Here is a 16,985-nt window from a genome sequence, read left to right on the forward strand (position 1 = left end):
GCGGCTACAGACTCGTGCGGCTGGCTACAGACTGACTCGTGCGGCTACAGACTGACTCGTGCGGCTACAGACTCGTGCAGCTAGCTACAGACTCGTGCGGCTACAGACTGACTCGTGCGGCTACAGACTCGCGCAGCTAGCTACAGACTCGCGCAGCTAGCTACAGATTCGTGCAGCTACAGACTCGTGCAGCTTCCTACAGACTGACTCGTGCAGCTACTGACTCGTGCAGCTAGCTACAGAATCGTGCAGCTACAGACTTGTGCAGCTACAGACTCGTTCAGCTAGCTACAGACTCGTGCGGCTGCTGACTCGTGCAGCTGCAGACTCGTGCGGCTACAGACTCGTGCAGCTGGCTACAGACTTACTCGTGCGGCTACTGACTCGTGCGGCTACAGACTGACTCGTGCGGCTACAGACTCGTGCAGCTAGCTACAGACTCGTGCAGCTACAGACTGACTCGTGCGGCTACTGACTCGTGCAGCTAGCTACAGACTCGTGCAGCTAGCTACAGACTGACTCGTGCTAGCTACAGACTCGTGCAGCTACAGACTCGTGCAGCTACAGACTCGTGCAGCTAGCTACAGGCTCGTGCGGCTACAGACTTACTCGTGCGGCTACAGACTCGCGCAGCTAGCTACAGACTCGTGCGGCTACAGACTCGCGCAGCTAGCTACAGACTCGTGCAGCTAGCTACAGACTGACTCGTGCGGCTACTGACTCGTGCAGCTAGCAACAGACTCGTGCGGCTACAGACTCGTGCAGCTACAGCCTCGTGCTAGCTACAGACTCGTGCGGCTGCTGACTCGTGCAGCTAGCTACAGACTCGTGCGGCTAAAGACTCGTGCAACTGCAGACTCGTGCGGCTACAGACTCGTGCAGCTAGCTACAGACTCGTGCGGCTACAGACTGACTCGTGCGGCTACAGACTGACTCGTGCGGCTACAGACTGACTCGTGCGGCTACAGACTTGTGCGGCTACAGACTGACTCGTGCGACTACAGACTTGTGCGGCTACAGACTCGTGCAGCTAGCTACAGACTTGTGCTAGCTACAGACTCGTGCGGCTGCAGACTCGTGCGGCTAGCTACAGACTTGTGCGGCTACAGACTCGTGCGGCTACAGACTCGTGCGGCTACAGACTCGTGCGGCTACAGACTCGTGCGGCTACAGACTCGTGCAGCTAGCTACAGACTTGTGCTAGCTACAGACTCGTGCGGCTGCAGACTCGTGCAGCTGCTGACTCGTGCGGCTAGCTACAGACTTGTGCGGCTACAGACTGACTCGTGCGGCTACTGACTCGTGCAGCTAGCTACAGACTCGTGCAGCTTGCTACAGACTCGTGCAGCTTGCTACAGACTGACTCATGCTAGCTACAGACTCGTGCGGCTACAGACTCGTGCAGCTAGCTACAGACTTGTGCGGCTACAGACTCGCACAGCTAGCTACAGACTCGCGCAGTTAGCTACAGACTCGCGCAGCTAGCTACAGACTCGTGCAGCTAGCTACAGACTCGTGCAGCTACAGACTCGTGCTAGCTACAGATTCGTGCGGCTACAGACTCGTGCGGCTACAGACTTACTCGTGCGGCTACAGACTTACTCGTGCGGCTACAGACTCGGGCAGCTAGCTACAGACTCGCGCAGCTAGCTACAGACTGACTCGTGCGGCTACTGACTCGTGCAGCTACAGACTCGTGCAGCTAGCTACAGACTCGTGCAGCTAGCTACAGACTCGTGCAGCTACAGACTCGTGCAGCTACAGACTCGTGCAGCTACAGACTCGTGCTAGCTACAGATTCGTGCGGCTGCTGACTCGTGCGGCTACTGACTCGTGCAGCTACAGACTCGTGCAGCTAGCTACAGACTCGTGCGGCTACAGACTCGTGCAGCTACAGACACGTGCTAGCTACAGATTCGTGCGGCTGCTGACTCGTGCAGCTAGCTACAGACTTGTGCAGCTACAGGACTCGTGCGGCTACAGACTCGTGCAGCTAGCTACAGACTCGTGCGGCTACAGACTGACTCGTGCGGCTACAGACTCGTGCGGCTGCTGACTCGTGCAGCTAGCTACAGACTTGTGCAGCTACAGGACTCGTGCGGCTACAGACTCGTGCAGCTAGCTACAGACTCGTGCGGCTACAGACTGACTCGTGCGGCTACAGACTCGTGCGGCTATAGACTGACTCGTGCGGCTACTGACTTGTGCAGCTACAGACTCGTGCAGCTACAGACTCGTGCAGCTAGCTACAGACTTGTGCTAGCTACAGACTCGTGCGGCTGCTGACTCGTGCGGCTAGCTACAGACTCGTGTGGCTACAGACTGACTCATGCGGCTACAGACTGACTCGTGCGGCTACAGACTCGTGCGGCTACTGACTCGTGCGGCTACTGACTCGTGCGGCTACAGACTGAACTCATGCGGCTACAGACTGAACTCATGCAGCTACTTCTACAGAAACACTTCGAACAGAAACTCAGAGGAGGGATTTTGCAGCAGCACTGGCTCCAAGCATGCACCTCTTCATGCATGTTTACATCATAAAGGTTCTCTGCATGCAGACACGGAGAGGACGAGGTTTATCTGTACCTTATTCCTGGAGTCTCCTAACAGCTGAGAGTTCAGAGGAGAGAGGACAGGGTGTTACTGCAGCACTCTTTACATATCACTCTTTCTTTCTGATTGAAGGAGAAATCTGGGACTCAAACACAAACAGTTGATCATTGTTGGGTTTTAAATGCTGGTTATCGTCTGGGCCCAGGAGTTCAAAACTTTTAATCTCAATCAGATCCGATCCGATTTTGAAATCCCATTTTTTGTGACAAGTCGGCCAGATTTTGTCCCTGGAGTTCAAAGCAATTCAGGATAGGATCAGCCTGATCCAGATTACGATTTTTCAAGATGACTAGATCCTGAATATCAGTGCTTTAATCCTACCGATCGCCATCTAGTGGACATGAAAAATAATACAAGGAAGACAAGAGACCACATTGCAGAGACATCTATAATGTTTAATTATATTTTTTTATTTGAAAGGTGATGACAGATGATGGACTTTTTTTTTGTTGAAGATGTTTTTACTTAAATCTAAATTACATTTGTGATTGACAATCTTTGCTGTGATACTTTTATAAGCATAAACATTTATGTCATCAACATTTGGTTGAAAACAAAATAGGCCACCACAAACGTGAGCAAAAATGGAAAAAATAAAATGTATTTCCCATGAAGGCTAAAAATTGTGTATTATTTCAGTTAACAAACTTTGCCATCTTATTTAAATTGAAACATATTTTAAAATAAATTGTACAGTACATTTTGCTCTGGTAATCCACGGGAAATCCACCCCTTTGGTGGGATCAGGATAATCCAGTTTTTTGGGATCAAACTGATCCCAATCCTGTGTTGTCGGTTTGAACTACCCGTTTTTAAGATTTGATCCAGATTAAAGCTTGGATTGGATTTCCTGATCTGGTCGGATATGAAAGTGATCCTAATCCTGTTTTTTGGTTTTGAACTCCCAAAAATCCAAATCTGATCTGATCAGATAGGGATTAAAAGTTTTGAACTCCTGGGCCCTGAACATAAGAAACTATATAGAGAATGTGATAAGAACCAAGCATACCATAGAAGAGCACTTTTATGGTATTTTGAAGCCATTTTGAAGTTTTAGATGGTAGATAAATGTATATTTAAGTCGTTTCTGTTACTTGTACTTCACTCAGTATAGAGTACTTTATCTACATGCCACTTTATACTTCTACTCCGCTAAGAGAAATTGTACGTTTTACTGTACAAATCAAAAACAGAAATTAGCTAATATTCTATTGAATAATTAAATAATCAAGCAAAAAGCAACAATAAACATTTTTGTAATTTTTCTCATATATGTCTTTTTTATTTTAGATTTTTCTGCATTAGATGTCCTGCGGCAGGACTTGTACTTGTATATTTCCACAGTGTGATATCACGAGTACTTCTTCTGCAGAACAACGCAGACTTTTCACTCTCTGTTGTTTAAATATATATATTTCTCAGATGTTACCAGAGCGTCGGCAACGGCCTCCTCCACCTCGCTGCCGGTGTTCAGGACCTTCATGGCGTTAACGGACGCCGACATCCGAGCCTGATGGGCGAGCCGGTCTGAGGAGGAAAAGGTCATCAATAATATTGTAAATGAATCCTCTCTATAACTGAGCATTTACAGCATTAAAAAACATGTGTAGGTGGCAAAGGAAGCTCAAATGCACGGTCTGAATAACCAAAAGACAACGGAAAGAATATTCTGGGGACAAAACGGAGCAGAGAGCAGCCAGTGGGAGGTTTAAAATAAATACAAATATACATGAGGTACAACAACAAAGGTACATCGCATTGCACAGAAACAAATATGCAAAAAAAAGCCCTTCAAAATAAAAACCTTCCAACATATGGCAAAAATAATAGCCCTTCAAAAATAAAAAATTGTGCAAAATAAGTCCCTTTCAAAATAAAAGCCCTTCAAAATAAAAGTCCTGCAAAATAAAAGCCCTTCAAAATAAAAGCCCTAGAAAATAAAAACCTTTCAAAAATAAAAGCCTTGCAAAATAAAAGTTGTGCAAAATAAAAGCCCTGCAAAATAAAAGTTGTGCAAAAATAAATGCCTTTCTAAGTAAAAGTTCTGCAAAGTAAAAGCCTTTCAAAATAAAAGCCCTGCCAAATAAATTCCTGCAAATTAAAAACCTTGCAAAAATAAAAGCCTTGCAAATTGAACACCTTGCAAAATAAAAGCCTTTCAAGTCAAAAGTCCTTCAAAATGAAAGTCCTGCAAAACAAAAGCCCTTCAAAATAAAAGCCGTAGAAAATAAAAACCTTTCAAAATAAAAACTGCAATTCAATATATGGCAAAAATAAAAGTTGTGAAAAATAAGTCCCTTTCAAAATAAAGGTCCTTCAAAAGTAAAAGCCCTGAAAAATAAAAGTTGTGCAAAATAAATGCCTTTCAAAGTAAAAGTTCTGCAAAGTAAATCCTTTCAAAATAAAAGCCCTGCCAAATAAATTCCTGCAAATTAAAAACCTTGCAAAAATAAAAGCCTTGCAAATTGAACACCTTGCAAAATAAAAGCCTTTCAAGTCAAAAGCCCTTCAAAATAAAAGTTGTGCAAAATAAAAGCCCTTCAAAATAATATAATCCTGATCAAATAAAAGCATTGGCTGATGATAATGTCCTCCTCTCAGAGCTGGATGGATTAGGACCATGCAGAGGAACTCTCAGTCACCTGAGTATCCCTCCGCAGAGGAAAGAGCGCTGGTGGAGCGGGAGTGACGTCGAGTCGCTGCAGGAAGTTACAGAACACACACAGAGGACACACACACACACAGAACACACACCTGCCTTATTATCATCAGAGGTGTGAGAATAAAGACTGATCAGCTGACAGATACAGAGCATGCAGAGAATCAGAGGAAGGAACAGAACAGGATAAAGGCCGTCACAATAGCTGTACATATATTGCTTTAAAGGTCCCCTATTATCCTGTTTTTCATCAGTATATCAAAGGTCTCAGATATATCCAGAGCCTGTCTCTGATTGGCTGAAACACCAAACAAATCATTGCAGCATTACCCATAATCCCCTCTGTTTCAGCCCTGTTTCCAAAGTGCTGATTCTCTGTTACTTTAGATGAAAATAAGGAGCCCCTCCCCACGCCCCTCTGATAGGTCTGTCACACCAACGCGGTTCCTGTTCTAGCTCCGTGCTAGAGCTCTTCTGGTTCGGAACCGGCTTTTCTTTTCAGCCCCCGTTTTGTTCACATCGCCCAAAGCCCGACTGGTGCTGCCGCTGCTGCGTCATGACGTCACCGTCGCTCACTACAACAACAACAACGGGGGACTGCGTCGGGTCGATTATCGTGTTGCTCTTAATCATACGATTAAATTAAATAACGACTTCTCATTTATTTTTTTCATTTAATCGTTTATTTGAATCGTGACAGTGCACATTGATGAACACTTTCAAACTAAATAATGCTTACAAGTGTAAATGAGCCGGATTTTAGCTTTGAGCTAATTTCCATCTGTCGTCCCGTCACATACAGCATATAAGAACATGACATTTATAAACATAGCAAAAATAAATACATGATAGGCAGGAAGAGCAAGAGCAGCATACAAGCATTTACCACATGGCAGAACAATGTAGCAGCTACGACATGTAAAGTGCAAGAGGAGATAAAAGTGCTACATACAGTGCATTTAGCGGTGATTACACGTCTGTTTGTTTCTCAAACATTATTTTAGTTGACCTTTAAAACTATTGAGAGTGGGACAATCCCGTATCTCAGTTGGGGGGCTATTCCACAATGAGCTGCCTTTAATGGAGAGGACATTTTGTCCAAAAGTGGTCCGACTACGGTGGACTTCACAGTCTCCTCTGGTTCCTGACCTAGTGCAGCGTCCAGTGTGTTTTCTGTGGATGAATTCCCCTAAGGGGGGGGGGGGGCAAAAATTATAAAAACTCAAGAAACTGTGTTTTTCCAGGATGGTACAGTGGTGGTATGAATTTGGCTTTCTGTCAAACACCTGGATAGCTCTCTTGTACAGCTGTTCTATGGGTTTCAGGTGTGTGGCACAAGCAAACGGCCAGTTTGTCAAACAGTATTCAATATGGGATAGAATCATACAATGGAGGCACGACTTTGCAGCATTGACAGTTAAGAAAGGTCTCATTTCTTTAAAATGTTGCATGTTGAATTTAACGGTATTGGATACTTTCTTAATTTGTTTCTTAAAAGTCAAGTTTCAATCCAGCATGACTCCAAGATACTTGAAGTGGGGGACTAGTTATATTTCTGCTTCGTTTAAAAACACATTGGATCCTTTGATTTTGACTGGTCGTTTACTGAACATCATGCTCACTGTTTTTTTTGCATTTAACTGTATGCAAATGTTGTTCAGCCAGTGTTGAACCTTGTCCAAAGCATTTGAGAGACAGGATGAGATCATTTCAGTGTTTTTCCCATGTACAAAGATGACCGCATCATCGGCATTCATTTGCACATTCAACTCAGGACATACATTAGGCAAGTCATTAATGTACAGAGAAAACAGTAATGGTCCAAGAATGGAACCTTGTGGAACCCCAACAGGGTTCACAAGAGCGTTTCCGCCAGGGAGGCGTCTTGCCGTCATTTGACGCCCTTATTCAGCTCGGGACGCCCTGAACGCGAGCCGAGGGCGTCCAAAGATATTAATAATTCAAGAGATTCAAGAGATAATTTTGTGCTCTCCACAAAAATCAATAACAGTGAACGGATGGTCAAAGTAAGGCACAAATAAACAGAATCACACGTTAGTGTTGCCTGACTTTATAAAGTGTGTGGTTGCGTTCTGGTCACAATGCTCAGCGCTACTGCTTGTTACAACTTGTATTTGCCGTACTCGCCTTTAACGTTAGCTCAGGTTAATCTCGCGCCCCTCCGACGTAAGCGTGACGTAAGCGGTTCTTGCTTCTAGACCGACAATTTTTTGGTGCTTGAAACAAACTGGATTCCAGAGCTTAGAGGCGGCTCCGCTGCGGTGTGAACAGGAAAAAACGGTGCTTTTCAAGCCCCAGCTCCGAATCGGCCCTGGAACCGCGTTGGTGTGAAAGACCCAAGAGAGATTAACTCAATGAGAGAGAGTCTCTTTCCACAGAGGGGACACATGTTGATGTAGAAGAGACATGAAGAAGAGGGGACACATGTTGATGAAGAAGAGACATGAAGAAGAGGGGACACATATTGATGTAGAAGAGACATGAAGAAGAGGGGACACATGTTGATGTAGAAGAGACATGAAGAAGAGGGGACACATGTTGATGTAGAAGAGACATGAAGAAGAGGGGACACATGCTGATGTAGAAGAGACATGAAGAAGAGGGGACACATGTTGATGTAGAAGAGACATGAAGAAGAGGGGACACATGTTGATGTAGAAGAGACATGAAGAAGAGGGGACACATGTTGATGTAGAGGAGACATGAAGAAGAGGGGACACATGTTGATGTAGAAGAGACATGGAGAAGAGAGGACACATGTTGATGTAGAAGAGACATGAAGAAGAGGGGACACATGTTGATGTAGAAGAGACATGAAGAAGAGGGGACACATGTTGATGTAGAAGAGACATGGAGAAGAGGGGACACATGTTGATGCAGAAGAGACATGAAGAAGAGGGGACACATGTTGATGTAGAAGAGACATGGAGAAGAGAGGACACATGTTGATGTAGAAGAGACATGAAGAAGAGGGGACACATGTTGATGTAGAAGAGACATGGAGAAGAGGGGACACATGTTGATGTAGAAGAGACATGAAGAAGAGGGGACACATGTTGATGTAGAGGAGACATGAAGAAGAGGGGACACATGTTGATGTAGAAGAGACATGGAGAAGAGGGGACACATGTTGATGTAGAAGAGACATGGAGAAGAGGGGACACATGTTGATGTAGAAGAGACATGGAGAAGAGGGGACGCTGTGTGGACATTGGCATGATGAAAGAGTTCATTCATGGACATGAAGAAGAGGATTTTGTACAATAGGTGACCTTTAACTAAACTCATGTGGACGGACGCCAGTGGTGACAGAAGTCCCCGGGATCAGTGCTCTCCCCCCTAGTTTTGGGAGGTTTTTAAGGGTCTTTTAGGGGGGGGGGGGTGTTTGGTACTCACCCAGGGGGGAGAACCCCCGGGCAGGGCTGGTGTCTCGGCTGGTCTCTCGGCTGCAGCCCTGACTCATGCTGGGTCGAGGGATCCTGCTCTGGGCTGGGGGGTTAGGGTGAGGGCAGAGAGACAGACAGGAAGCAGCGAGAGGGGAGCGTTTAGCCTGTAGCACATGCAGCCATACACACACACACACACCTGCAGAGAGTTAGTGAAGAGAGTTTGCAGGTACAGGGGGGGAGAGGGTGGTGTTGTACAAAGGGGGCGGGGCATCTCTTTGGAGGTCAACCTTTAAAACTCTCTTCCTGAGACCTGCAGCTCTGATGAGACCTTCTTCATGTGAGGACTTTTAAATCACAATAGTTTGAGTAAATGGTTTAATAACTCCTATAGTGTGGTTTTAATTTACATATTTAGTGCAATATTATGGTTTAAAAGCTGTTTTTAGGGACTTGAAAATGTGAAAAAGTAAAACCTGGAGATATTAAATAATAAAAACACTCCAGATCACAGAGTGTTTCTCAGAGTGTTTCTGCTCACCTTTGGCGGCCCGGCTGGGGCTGGTCTCTCGGCTGCAGCCCTGGCTCCGGTGGCCTCGGGGTCGGAGGTCAATGAGGCCGGGGGGGATGCTGCCGGCGAGGGGGGGGGCAGCGTTCAGCCGAGAGGTCCGAGGGCCGTATGTGGAGCTCAGCAAACGCCCGGGAGAGCCTGACCTGCTGCCGGCTGAAACACAGAGACACATTTTAATAACAAAGGTCCCCTATTATACTGTTTTTCATCAATATATCACAGGTCTCAGATATATACAGAACCTGTCTCTGATTGGCTGAAACACCAAACAGATCATTGCAGCATTACCCATAATCCTCTCAGTTTTAGCCCTGTTTCCAAAGTGCTGATTCTCTGTCAGAATAAGATGAAAATAAGGAGCCCCTCCCCACGCCCCTCTGAGAGAGATTTGGTTAAAAACCCCCCCCGCCAGCAGTTTCACTTTGAGTTAGTGTGTTTTATTTGAGATCTGCTCACGCTGAGACTGGGATGAGATTTTCCCGCGGCTCCGCCCCCGGCTGTCTGTCACAGAAGAACCGTTCCCTGAGGTCGTTCTCTGGGTCCGAACGCGACCTGACGGAGAAACACAAACAGGAAACAAATCAGCGTTTCTAAAGTCACTTTAAAATAAAACACTGGACAATTTCTACACACATGCAGAAACAGAGGGAAATGTGACGGACAGATATGAAACAGGGACTGGTATTTCTCTAAAACACCTCTAGAAAACATATGAGTGAACCGAAGATGATACACCATCTGTTCTAAAACCCACCAGCTGACACCAATGGAGCCAAATTGATTAAAAAAACCTTCTTGAAATCGACTTTAAATGATCCAGGGCTTTTGTTTCTACGGGACAGTACACCATGCGCAGACACACAGTCCATGCTTTGACAGATGACATCACTGATGACATCACTGATGACATCACTACAGTACTGGTGTGTGTGTTAAACACAGCTTACCGTCTGCACTCACAGACGAGCAGTCGTCTGACAGAGGAGAGACAACTTTACCAACTTTACCTAAATGCTAAGCAAAATGTGTTCAAGCTCATTTCCCCTGCAGAGATAGCACACTGTCCGTAGTCATACTGTCCGTAGTCATACTGTTAGTAGTCATAGTGTTTGTAGTCATACTGTTTGTAGTCATACTGTCCGTAGTCATACTGTTAGTAGTCATAGTGTTAGTAGTCATACTGTTTGTAGTCATACTGTCCGTAGTCATACTGTCCGTAGTCATACTGTCCGTAGTCATACTGTCCGTAGTCATACTGTTAGTAGTCATAGTGTTTGTAGTCATACTGTTAGTAGTCATAGTGTTTGTGGTCATAGTGTTAGTAGTCATAGTGTTAGTAGTCATACTGTTAGTAGTCATAATGTTAGTAGTCATACTGTTAGTAGTCATACTGTTAGTAGTCATAGTGTTTGTGGTCATAGTGTTAGTAGTCATAGTGTTAGTAGTCATACTGTTAGTAGTCATAGTGTTAGTAGTCATACTGTTAGTAGTCATACTGTTAGTAGTCATAGTGTTTGTGGTCATAGTGTTAGTAGTCATAGTGTTAGTAGTCATACTGTTAGTAGTCATAATGTTAGTAGTCATACTGTTAGTAGTCATAGTGTTAGTAGTCATAGTGTTTGTAGTCATAGTGTTTGTAGTCATAGTGTTAGTAGTCATACTGTTAGTAGTCATAGTGTTAGTAGTCATACTGTTAGTAGTCATAGTGTTAGTAGTCATAGTGTTTGTAGTCATACTGTTAGTAGTCATACTGTTTGTAGTCATAGTGTTAGTAGTCATACTGTTTGTAGTCATAGTGTTTGTAGTCATACTGTTTGTAGTCATAGTGTTAGTAGTCATACTGTTAGTAGTCATAGTGTTAGTAGTCATAGTGTTTGTAGTCATAGTGTTAGTAGTCATACTGTTAGTAGTCATAGTGTTAGTAGTCATACTGTTAGTAGTCATAGTGTTAGTAGTCATACTGTTTGTAGTCATAGTGTTTGTAGTCATACTGTTTGTAGTCATAGTGTTAGTAGTCATACTGTTAGTAGTCATAGTGTTAGTAGTCATAGTGTTTGTAGTCATAGTGTTAGTAGTCATACTGTTAGTAGTCATAGTGTTAGTAGTCATAGTGTTTGTAGTCATAGTGTTAGTAGTCATACTGTTTGTAGTCATAGTGTTAGTAGTCATAGTGTTAGTAGTCATAGTGTTAGTAGTCATACTGTTAGTAGTCATAGTGTTTGTAGTCATACTGTTTGTAGTCATACTGTCCGTAGTCATAGTGTTAGTAGTCATACTGTTAGTAGTCATAGTGTTAGTAGTCATACTGTCCGTAGTCATACTGTTAGTAGTCATACTGTTTGTAGTCATACTGTTTGTAGTCATAGTGTTTGTAGTCATACTGTTTGTAGTCATACTGTCCGTAGTCATAGTGTTAGTAGTCATACTGTTAGTAGTCATACTGTTTGTAGTCATACTGTTTGTAGTCATAGTGTTTGTAGTCATAGTGTTTGTAGTCATACTGTTTGTAGTCATACTGTCCGTAGTCATAGTGTTAGTAGTCATAGTGTTAGTAGTCATACTGTCCGTAGTCATACTGTTTGTAGTCATACTGTTTGTAGTCATAGTGTTTGTAGTCATAGTGTTTGTAGTCATACTGTTAGTAGTCATACTCAGAGCCGGCCCGACCCATTAAGCGACATAAGCGGCCGCTTAGGGCCCCGCAGCCACTAAGGGGCCCCCTAGCAAAAAAAAAAAAAAAAAAATTATTTTTTATTTAAAAAATAAATAAATCTCAGTACACCGTCGCCGTGATAAGTATGTTTAATTAATTGTGTTAATATGCCTAGATTGCCTACTCTCAAAGTAATGTATTATATTATTGAGTCAATAATATAATACATTAACCGTGCTTTACCTGAACCTCATCATGACACAAGAGAGGACGGCAGGATTGTAATTTCCCGTGTTCAGTGAATGCAACAGAGGCAAGACACCAGACCAACCAGAGAGTTGAATGGAAATAAACATCTGTCTTATTGGCTGACAGGTACCTATCATGTGAGCTGTGACAATGTTTAAAATAAACTGTCAGTCGGACTCAGAGTTTTTGAAGATGGACATAAGGAAAAATTTTCTTAAAAAATATGACAATTCTCAAGTGGTGGCTCACACAACAACCCCAGAGCCACCACTTGAGCCAGGTAAACAAGGTATGTAAATGTCAGTAAACTTCCAAGTTATGCGAACATGTAAGCAAAGCATAAATTACAGCTACGTTGACGTTACTTTGAATCACGGGGGTAAGCTAAACCGTTAGCAAGTAGCTATAGCTAGCCAGATATATTAAATAAACACTTTGTCATATAATCTAAATGTATATTCCTATTGACAGCTAGTTTCTATGTGAACATTATATGATGGACAGCCAGAGAGAATAAATGAAAAAGAGTTATGAAATACTATATGAAAAAACAAGAATACAGTTTAAGTGATTTGTAAGATATCCATAAAGAAAAATCTGTTCACAGTTCTGTTTCATATGGGTGTTGAGATATGTATCCATAGATCTCTTAATTTTTCTCTCAAAGTGCACCAGATTGATGCTTTTAACTTCAATATTAAAAAAAAAATCTTCCCGGGGGAGCATGCCCACTAGAGGAGGTGAGGACCCCCTTAGAGGACGTTAGGTCCACGGTTTTTATATGCTTATTTATACAATATGTGTGCTTATGCTAACATCATAAGACAAAAGTTGGTTCCGTGTTGTGTGTAGTGAGAACGCGCTAGAGTGAGGGGGCCCCCAAGCCAAAGCTTGCTTAGGGCCCCCAAAAGTCTAGGGCCGGCCCTGGTCATACTGTTTGTGGTCATAGTGTTAGTAGTCATAGTGTTAGTAGTCATAGTGTTAGTAGTCATAGTGTTTGTAGTCATACTGTTAGTAGTCATACTGTTAGTAGTCATACTGTTTGTAGTCATAGTGTTTGTAGTCATACTGTTTGTAGTCATACTGTCCGTAGTCATAGTGTTAGTAGTCATACTGTTTGTAGTCATACTGTTAGTAGTCATAGTGTTAGTAGTCATAGTGTTTGTAGTCATACTGTCCGTAGTCATACTGTTTGTAGTCATACCGTTTGTAGTCATAGTGTTTGTAGTCATAGTGTTTGTAGTCATACTGTCCGTAGTCATACTGTTTGTAGTCATACTGTTTGTAGTCATACCGTTTGTAGTCATAGTGTTTGTAGTCATAGTGTTTGTAGTCATACTGTCCGTAGTCATACTGTCCGTAGTCATACTGTCTGTAGTCATAGTGTTTGTAGTCATACTGTCCGTAGTCATACTGTCCGTAGTCATACTGTCTGTAGTCATAGTGTTTGTAGTCATAGTGTTTGTAGTCATACTGTCCGTAGTCATACTGTCCGTAGTCATACTGTCTGTAGTCATAGTGTTTGTAGTCATAGTGTTTGTAGTCATAGTGTTTGCAGCACAAGGGAAATGTAGTTTTTTCATGGTGACTCTCACCCAGGGATGCGTAGGATCCGGGGGGGAGGGTGGAGGCGGAGCTAAAGGCTGCCGGCACGGCGGGCATCCTGCGGGCGGAGGACGAGGCGGCGTTCACATCCACATCACTGCGAGAGCGCTGGAGGGAGGGGGGAGGGGCAGGTACTGGGGGGCGACCGTGGGAGGCTTTGGCTACAGGAGGGGGGAGAAAAGCAACGTTTAGAGAGGAGTTTTATTCCCCAAATAAAATAATAATAATAAAAAAAATGTAAACTGTAAATTTAGTAAAATAAAAAAAATACAATAACAAAATGTATAAAATAATAAATAAACTAATTATATAAATAAACAAAGTGACTTACTTCTTGTGGAGCCGCTTCCAAACGTGTTTTTTACAGGCGGGGGTCGACTGTGGAGACAAAGTGCATAAATAATAATAATAAAAAAGGACGGTTTAACCAAAGAGAGTTAGTATATCAGTAAATCCTGAGGGGGAGGGGGCTCACCTGAGGCTCTCCTGGGAGGAGGAGGAGGATCGGTCGCTGGCAGGAAGTGATGTCATGCTGTTCTCCCCCCCCCTCTGGTGCGCCTGCAGAGCTTTCTGATAGGACGCCTCTAGACTCTGGAACAGCTGATCCGCCTCCCGCCGGAAGTGAGCCTGGTAACTCCAGTAGCACCTGCAGAGACATGTTAACGTCACGCTACTGTGTGCACGCTTCCTGTTCAACATGTTAACGTCACACTACTGTCTGCACGCTTCCTGTTTAACATGTTAACGTCACGCTACTGTGTGCACGCTTCCTGTTTAGCATGTTAACGTCACGCTACTGTGTGCACGCTTCCTGTTTAACATGTTAACGTCACGCTACTGTGTGCACGCTTCCTGTTGGAGAGATATTATTTAAATTGCATTTGTAGTAACATGAGTCTTACTTTCTGGCCACGGATCGAGCCTCTGCGTCTGCATCGTGGATCCCTTTCTTTATCGTCTCCATTAAAACTGTCCCATGTCTGCAGAGAGGGGAAGGAGAGGACAACAAACATTGAATAAAGTTGTTTATGTACAAGGTAAACAAATTGATATTATCTGACATCAGAAGGTTTTCTCTCGCAAATCTAAAACATTATAATCCCACAGATTTCTTTATATTCCCTGGGATTTTATATATATATATATATATACTGTATATTATATTTTTTTACAGTATATTTGTGATTAAATATCGTAAATTCTCTCTCTCTCTCTCTCTCTCTCTCTCTCTGTCTCTCTCTCTCTCTCTCTCTCTCTCTCTCACACACTGATGGATCGACGGGAACCAGAGAGCTCCCTGGAGTCGGGGGGCAGACGAAGACCAGACCCCGACCCGGTGTCATATTTCCTGATCGTGCAGCATGTTGTACTTCACCATTATCTGCAAATACTGTATCTGTGCTCATCCCATAATATATAGATATGTATGATATAGAGTTTCCGTCACCTCTCCAGAGAGCTGCTCTGCCACTCCTGCAGCAGCTGCTCCAGGAACTCAAAGCAGCGCCTGCAACACAGAGGAGGACAAATTAAGGATGTGTTGCTTTCTATTTCATTCTTTAAAAAGTCTGAGTCTCACCTTCTGACAGCCACAGATTTGCAGGTACAGTTGCTGGTGATGACGGGGATGAGACGCGGGTAGTGTGTGTGCTGCAAAACCCAAGAACCTACAGTCAACACCCTGGTACGGCATTAACACACTTTAATATGAATGAATGAAGTAAAGTGTGCTCGTACTTTGAGGATGAGGCGGATGGCGGCCGTGCCGGAGGACGCCATGACCTTGGCGCTGTTGGAGACCAGAGTGACGAGGATGGGCATGATGGCCTCCGCAGCGTGATCGAAACGACTCCCGAGGACCAGAGACAGGTGGCTGAAACAAACACACACACCTTTATCCATCAGCAACTACATTATAGAACTACAGGAACTATATAAACAAGAACTACAGGAACTATATAAACAAGTAAAAGAACTACAAGACTATATAAACTAGAACTACAGGAACTATACAAACAAGAACTACAAGAACTATATAAACAAGAACTACAGGAACTATATAAACAAGTAAAAGAACTACAAGACTATATAAACTAGAACTACAGGAACTATACAAACAAGAACTACAAGAACTATATAAACAAGAACTACAAGAACTATATAAATTAGAAAGTACAAGAGTTACAAGAACAGCCTTTAAAAGCAAAAACCCCAGCATGGTCTTCATTTGCTTCTCTTACCCCATGGTGAGGCAGGCCTCCCTCACCACCTGGGAGCGGAGGTCCTTGGCGGACTGTTTGAACGCCGCCTCCATCAGACGCAGCTGCTGAGGAAACGCATCGAAGTCTGAAGCGCCGGCCAGAAGCAGCGAGCGAACCTTCTTCAGCTGAGGAGACAAACAGAGAGTCAGGACCAGGAAACACCAAGACCCTGAGAACTACAAGAACTACAAGAACTATATCAAGAGAGTCCGGACCAAGAAACACCAAGACCCCGAGAACTACAAGAACTACATCAAGAGAGTCAGGACCAGGAAACACCAAGACCCAGATAACTACAATAACTGCATCAAGAGAGTCAGGACCAGGAAACACCAATATCCGAGAAATACAAGAACTACATCAAGAGAGTCCGGACCAAGAAACACCAAGACCCCGAGAACTACAAGAACTACATCAAGAGAGTCCAGACCAGGAAACACCAAGACCCCGAGAACTACAAGAACTACATCAAGAGAGTCAGGACCAGGAAACACCAATATCCGAGAAATACAAGAACTACAAGAACTACATCAAGAGAGTCCGGACCAAGAAACACCAAGACCCCGAGAACTACAAGAACTACATCAAGAGAGTCCAGACCAGGAAACACCAAGACCCAGAGAACTACATCAAGAGAGTCCGGACCAGGAAACACCAAGACCCAGAGAACTACAAGAACTACATCAAGAGAGTCCAGACCAGGAAACACCAAGACCCCGAGAACTACAAGAACTACATCAAGAGATTCAGGACCAGGAAACACCAATATCCGAGAAATACAAGAACTACAAGAACTACATCAAGAGAGTCCGGACCAAGAAACACCAAGACCCCGAGAACTACAAGAACTACATCAAGAGAGTCCAGACCAGGAAACACCAAGACCCAGAGAACTACATCAAGAGAGTCCGGACCAGGAAACACCAAGACCCAGAGAACTACAAGAACTACATCAAGAGAGTCC

At 43.9% G+C, this 16,985-nt stretch overlaps 1 protein-coding gene across 10 annotated transcripts in view; it reads right to left on the reverse strand.

Moving 5' to 3' along the window:
• The window catches only part of LOC307031882 (CLIP-associating protein 1-like), a 47,411-nt gene that overhangs the window by 14,531 nt on the left and 15,895 nt on the right, over positions 1-16,985 (reverse strand). For 2 of the 10 annotated variants that reach the window (XM_079669427.1, XM_079669431.1), the window contains exons 13-26: positions 16,001-16,146; positions 15,498-15,633; positions 15,340-15,410; positions 15,208-15,267; positions 14,663-14,740; positions 14,236-14,406; positions 14,092-14,138; positions 13,751-13,921; positions 9,710-9,805; positions 9,224-9,406; positions 8,693-8,785; positions 5,259-5,315; positions 4,046-4,143; positions 2,590-2,613 (exon numbers count right to left, since the gene is read on the reverse strand). In XM_079669427.1, the coding sequence (XP_079525553.1) occupies positions 2,590-2,613; positions 4,046-4,143; positions 5,259-5,315; positions 8,693-8,785; positions 9,224-9,406; positions 9,710-9,805; positions 13,751-13,921; positions 14,092-14,138; positions 14,236-14,406; positions 14,663-14,740; positions 15,208-15,267; positions 15,340-15,410; positions 15,498-15,633; positions 16,001-16,146 (1,431 nt within the window). The remainder of the gene's footprint in view (positions 1-2,589; positions 2,614-4,045; positions 4,144-5,258; positions 5,316-8,692; positions 8,786-9,223; positions 9,407-9,709; positions 9,806-13,750; positions 13,922-14,091; positions 14,139-14,235; positions 14,407-14,662; positions 14,741-15,207; positions 15,268-15,339; positions 15,411-15,497; positions 15,634-16,000; positions 16,147-16,985) is intronic. The other 8 variants (XM_079669429.1, XM_079669434.1, XM_079669432.1 and 5 more) reach the window with 6 other exon arrangements.

Source organism: Notothenia rossii (genome assembly GCF_949606895.1).
Source record: "Notothenia rossii genome assembly, chromosome: 3".
NCBI lineage: Eukaryota > Metazoa > Chordata > Actinopteri > Perciformes > Nototheniidae > Notothenia > Notothenia rossii.